Source organism: Herpailurus yagouaroundi, unplaced genomic scaffold (genome assembly GCF_014898765.1).
Source record: "Herpailurus yagouaroundi ecotype Mexico unplaced genomic scaffold, PumYag 67702, whole genome shotgun sequence".
Classification (NCBI taxonomy): Eukaryota; Metazoa; Chordata; class Mammalia; order Carnivora; family Felidae; genus Herpailurus; species Herpailurus yagouaroundi.
This window is the reverse complement of record NW_024420501.1, coordinates 1,127,339-1,133,338: the sequence shown is the minus strand read 5'-3', so window position 1 is coordinate 1,133,338 and position 6,000 is coordinate 1,127,339. Positions and strand designations below refer to the sequence as shown.

Below are 6,000 nucleotides of genomic sequence, written 5' to 3'. Positions count from 1 at the left end.
TGAGTTTGATGTTTGTGGCTTAACTAATTATTATTGAGTAATGTTTGTGTTTCTTAAATAGGTGCTGTTAATCTGTCCTTGGTATTCTTCTTAAATATGCTAAATAAAGTCTAATTTTAATGTGCGTATCTGGTCATTATGTGGGAAGACAGCGAGGGAGACACACAACCAGCTGTTCGTGCCTCCTCTTTCGCTGCAAGGGAAGACGCGGGATGAACTAACTGTATTACACAGAACGAAAGACGGGGGCTCTGAGATTTCCCATTGTGCTATCCCGATATAAGAAGTACTAAGAAGTACGCAATGGGACGGGGGAGCCGTCCTGATGGGCTTGGCAGAAGAGGGGCGGGTGCCTAGCCCTCTATGAGTGAAAAGGATGTCAAAGTGAGGGTGGGGGGGGCAGAGTGGAGAAAGAGCGGGTGGCCTGTGGGGCTACCAGTGCCCGTCTTTATTCCCAAGGCAATGAGGTGGGGGGGGGGGGCGGGGCGGGGCAGGGAATAGCCTTCATTTTCAGGAAACAGTACTGCCCAGCACCCGGGCCACCCCCCACTGGGCTCCTGACCCCCCGGTGCCCCGCTAGCCAGGACTAGAACACCTCCCTGGGCCCAATCCGGTGACAGCCACCGCGGCTCACCAAGGTCTGGGGGACAAGAGGGCAAGTGCATATTCCCTGGAGCCCCAGGGGGAGAAAACGGTGACACCTCGAACGCCAACCGTGAAATATGTACACACGGGACACGGATGAAATAGTCAAATATGTCTAAAACTTAAGAGCCCGCGAGTTCGTCTGGAGCTGACGTGCTTGACCTACTCGTAGCTCTTCTTCTGTCATTTCATCAGCAGTTGCTCAAGGAATCGCGTGCCTCGTGCTTCCCGAGTGGCGTTCAGGGCCCACACGCAGGGGCTCAGGGAACTATTCATCTCCGTTTCAATCAAAGTGAAGAGCCCTTCTCCAGTTTTCACTCCAAAATCAAGCTAAATACTGACACATTGTATTTCACGATGTTCAAAGATGGCTGCCATGAGACCCGCATGTGGCTACCTTCACCTTAACCTGTGAATGCCACGTCTAGGCGGCGACTTTTTCCTGCTGCAGAAATAAATGTGCCTTTGTCTTTTTAGCCCTTATTATTGAAGCATAGTTGACTTAGAATGTTATATTAGTTTCAGGTGTACGACGTAGTGACTCAACGATTCTATACGTTACTCACCGCTCACCACGGTGGGTATAGTCACCGTCGGTCACCACACAACATTATTACGCTATTATTGATGGTATTCTCTTTGCTGCACTTGTCATCTCCGTGACTTATTTTATAACTGGAAGTGCGTACCTCTTAATCCCCTTTGCCTATTTTGCCCATCCCCCCACACCCCTACCCTCTGGCAACCACCAGTTTGTTCTCGCATCCATGAGTCGGTTTCTGTTTTATTCGTTCATTTGTTTTGGTTTGGTTTTTAGATTCCACGTATGAGTGAAAGCCTATGGTATTTGTCTTCCTCTGTCTGACTTATTTCACTTAGCATAATACCCTCTAGCTCCATCCATGCGTAACAAATGGCAAGATCTCATTCTTTTAATAAATTTGCCTTTCGAGCCAACTACTACCATTAATGCAAGCAGGAGGGCTTGTGAGCTTAAATAAAACTATCAGGCAGCCAACCCGGCGGGAGAAGAGTCCCCCGAAGCTCACTATAACAACTGCTTAGTTCAAAGTATTTAGAGGAGAATGGAATTGGTTCCAATGAATCTCGTAACTGCACTTACTCCTCACAGGGCTCAGCCTATGATTCTGAGACTGAATGGAAGAAAGTCAGAGGATCTGAAAATTCCACTGTTAAGAGACACCTCTGACCTTGCGTAGCCACTCCCTCCTCTCTCACCGGCCAGCTCCAGGTCCCAGGCCTATTTGCCACCAATCAGAGCCCTGATCCTTCAATGTAGACAAAGGCATCCTAGTGGTTCGGGAATTACCTCCCTCCGTGAGGAAACCAGTCGAGTTCCACGTCCCCCCAACTCTCCTTCAGAATGCAACTCTCTGACCCTGTCCTTCTGATTTTCAATCTCCCCTTCAAGGGTAACCCCCCTTCTTTTATCCACCCCCCCCCCCCCCCCGCGCACACACACACACACAAACAAGTACTCCTCAGCTTAAGGACGGCTTTGAGAATGTTCATGAATTGAAGCATATGTGTACGTTGTTTTCAAACGTTTTCCCCAATAAGGCCAATAATTATCAATAAAATTTATCACAGGAAATGTATGATTTTCATGACTGCTTCCCCAAAACGGCAAGCTGGGAGAATATTTGCCACACAAATTCCTGACATTTGGGGAGTTATGACACCTGACTATTGTTTAGTCAAAGCAAATAAATCCAAGAGAATTGAGTCCCAAGATTTTTAATCTACACACAGCTAAGTCAAACTTGAACATTCTCAACCTCCAAAGGACGGCAAACAGAAAAAGACAACCAATAACCAGAAATGTGCAGATTTAATTGAAGAATATGACAGCGGTATCTGGTATTTCATAAACTGTATATGCTAAACCAATGTGCATTTTTAAAATGGTCACCCAGGGACACCTGGCTGGCTTAGTCAGTAGAGCACGTGACTCTTGGTCCTGAGTTCAAACCCCACAATGGGCATAGAGATAGATACATAGATAGATAGATAGATAGATAGATAAAATGATCAACTACAAGAATGGAATACAGTTTGTCCAATTCACTGACGTTAGAAAAATTCACGTTTTATTTAACATTTATTTGACGATAGTTCTGATGCCATATACAAAATGAGGAAGAAAAAGGAAAAAGAAAAAAAAAACATTTCATCTGAAAAGCCAGTGTGCTCACCTTTCATTTCGTAAGGAAATGTGCCTCCCTTGCTCTAATTGCTTTCAATTAAACCTTTTTTATGCTATCTTTTCAGAATGGTCTGACTTTGAATAAACCTGTTTCCCAACCTGTTTTTTCCACACACTCGGTATTTTGTGTCATACAAACGGAAGCCAGACAATGAGATTTTTAAGTGATATCTATTTATAGATGTTCATTTAGATACAGAAGTATATATTCCAAAGCCACGGTGATGTGCCTGGAAGCCCCTGGGTGCGTTCTTTAATCCACTTTCACCACACTGTAGATTTTAATGATAAACCAAAAGCAGGAAAAAAACCCAACTGTCCCTGAAAGAAAATGAAAAAAGATCCTTGTTAACCAGACACTATAGCAAATCAAAGCATGTCAGTTTTGAGGTGGGCCACTGATTCTCTAAGTCTCAAGACTCGTACCTTATCAAATAAAAAAATCACCAGGCTCTCTTGCCGAGCAAAGAGGATGGGCAGAAGGGCTGGAGTAGCTTAAGTTCTCTATTTCAAAAAGGATACAAAGAGGTCCAAGGCTTGTTCCTAATATAATAAACTTGGTAGAACTTGCTTCGATTTAGAAAATGTAAATAACCGTTATCATTCTATGTAACAAAAGTGGCAATAATCTATTACTTATTTGCATACCCTGGACATATATTAGTGGTTTTTTTTTAACGTTTCTTTATTTTTGTACACACATATTTTTTTTCCAACGTTTATTTATTTTTGGGACAGAGAGAGACAGAGCATGAACGGGGGACGGGCAGAGAGAGAGGGAGACACAGAATCGGAAACAGGCTCCAGGCTCTGAGCCATCAGCCCAGAGCCCGACGCGGGGCTTGAACTCACGGACCGCGAGATCGTGACCTGGCTGAAGTCGGACGCTTAACCGACTGCGCCACCCAGGCGCCCCTAACGTTTCTTTATTTTTGAGAGAGACAGAGACAGAATGCGAGTGGGTTAGGGGAAGAGACGGAGGGAGACACAGAATCCACAGCAGGCTCCAGGCTCCGAGCTGTCAGCACAGAGCCCGACGTGGGACTCGAACTCACAGAGTGTGTGATCATGACCTGAGCCGAAGTCATACACCCAGTCAACTGAGCCATCCAGGCGCCCCTATATTAGTTTTATAAATCAAAGTTTTGTCTTATTAAACTTGAGAAATATCCAATTTCTGAGGATTTATCTCAAAGAAATGACCCCATAGAAGGGAAAAAAATTACATCCAAAAATGGCATTCATAATACTATGATTTATGATATTGAAAAATGAAAAACAAACCAAATGCCCCCAAATAGGTGACTTAGCTCAATGCTTGACTAAGTGCTCAATGAAATAAGACAGTCGTCAAAAGTGCCTGGGTGGCTCAGTTGGTTAAGCATCCCACTCTTGATGGTCGCTCAGGTCATAATCTCCCAGTTTGTGAGATCAAGTCCTGCCTTGGGCTTTGTGATAACAACACGGAGCCTGCTTGCGATTCTCTCTCTCCCTCTCTTTCTGCCCCATCCCTGCTTTCTCTCTCTCTCAAAATGAAACATTTTAAGAAATGGCAAATTTAAAGCAGCATGGGGCAATCTCTGTAATATGGTGTTAGGTAAGCCAGACCTTAACTCACCAGTGTGGACACGGTATATACACTTAAACCCAAGGACCAGATAGAGCAGAGCGTGGACAAAAGAAAATACCTTTATATTTACAGTGATACAATTCTGGGCAAATTTTTCTTTACCATAGGATTTCATTGATGTTCGTGTTATAAAAGCAATTCTCAGATATTAAGGTTCAATGACTCAATCAAAGAGAACTCTAACAGTTCTCTTTCCCAGATCCTATAATCTAATGGGGCACCCCAAGACAATTCAATTGTCTAGGAAAACATCTTAACCACAGAAAGCATTAGGCAGGATTTGGTCCCCTTTTCTTTGCCATTCTCCAAGCTCAGAATAACTTCCCATCCGGGGCGCCTGGGTGGCACAGTCGGTTAAGCGTCCGACTTCAGCCAGGTCACGATCTCGCGGTCCGTGAGTTCGAGCCCCGCGTCGGGCTCTGGGCTGATGGCTCGGAGCCTGGAGCCTGTTTCCGAGTCTGTGTCTCCCTCTCTCTCTGCCCCTCCCCCATTCATGCTCTGTCTCTCTCTGTCCCAAAAATAAATAAAAACGTTGAAAAAAAATTTAAAAATAAAAAAAAGAATAACTTCCCATCCAATACACTATCCTGCCACTTCCCTCCCTCCCTTCAAAGCTCCTTTTCAGCAGTCAGTATGGTACAGTGACTAAGACCATGGGCTCCGGAGTGACACAAATCTACCTATTCCTACTTTAAGCTTCCTCTTCTGAATCCAGCAACTTTAAGGCTTCAGGAGATGGCAATGTGTAGCTAACACATGCCTCCGAATCTAAGACATTCCTGACTTCAATTTGCTGCATATTATCCCCATAAACTACAGAAATGTCTATGAATTTTCAACTTTTTGTTGCTCTACTTACAATACCCAAATTGTCTCCTACCCGAAACACAAATATCCAGCAACCCTCACACTATTCTGATAGTCGACTGAGCTCAGTCAGCTGACTTTGGAGTCAGGCAGGCACTTAGCTATATGATACAGAACAAGCTACCCCTCTCTCCTGCTCCTCCTAAGTGAAAAGGAGTTATATTCCCACCCAAATAACAGGCTTGACCTGAGAGAAAAAGGTAAGATACATGAGCGTGCCCGTCAGAGTAGAAATTACAAGAAATTACAGCTGCCGTTCATGTCCTGATTTGAAAAATAGGTTCATATTGAAAAATATGGTCACATGGGGCTTATTTGACCAGTGTAGGACTCAAGATTGCCTGTACCCTGGAATCATCTGGGGAGATTTAACAACTACTAATGCCTGGGTCACAACCCCCAGAGATTCTGATTTAATTGATCTGGGATGCAATCTAAGTATCAAGATTTTTAAAACCTCCCCAGGTGATTCTAACATGCAACCAGGGTTTCAGAACCTGTGGACTAGCGGGGCGCCTAGGTGGCTCCGTCCGTGAGGCATCTGACTTCGGCTCAGGTCATGATCTCGCAGTTTGTGGGTTCAAGCCCGACGTCAGGCTCTGTGCTGACAGCTCAGAGCCCGGAGCCTGCT

General features: G+C 44.7%; 1 protein-coding gene across 2 annotated transcripts in view; it reads right to left on the bottom strand.

The window, feature by feature from the left end:
- Window positions 1-2,478: 2,478 nt before the first annotated feature.
- LOC121025797 (transmembrane 9 superfamily member 2-like) overlaps window positions 2,479-6,000 on the bottom strand; it is an 89,368-nt gene continuing 85,846 nt past the window's right edge. For both annotated transcript variants that reach the window (XM_040468534.1, XM_040468533.1), the window contains exon 17: window positions 2,479-3,193. In XM_040468534.1, coding sequence (XP_040324468.1) covers window positions 3,126-3,193 — 68 coding nt within the window. In that variant the 3' untranslated portion in view covers window positions 2,479-3,125. The remainder of the gene's footprint in view (window positions 3,194-6,000) is intronic.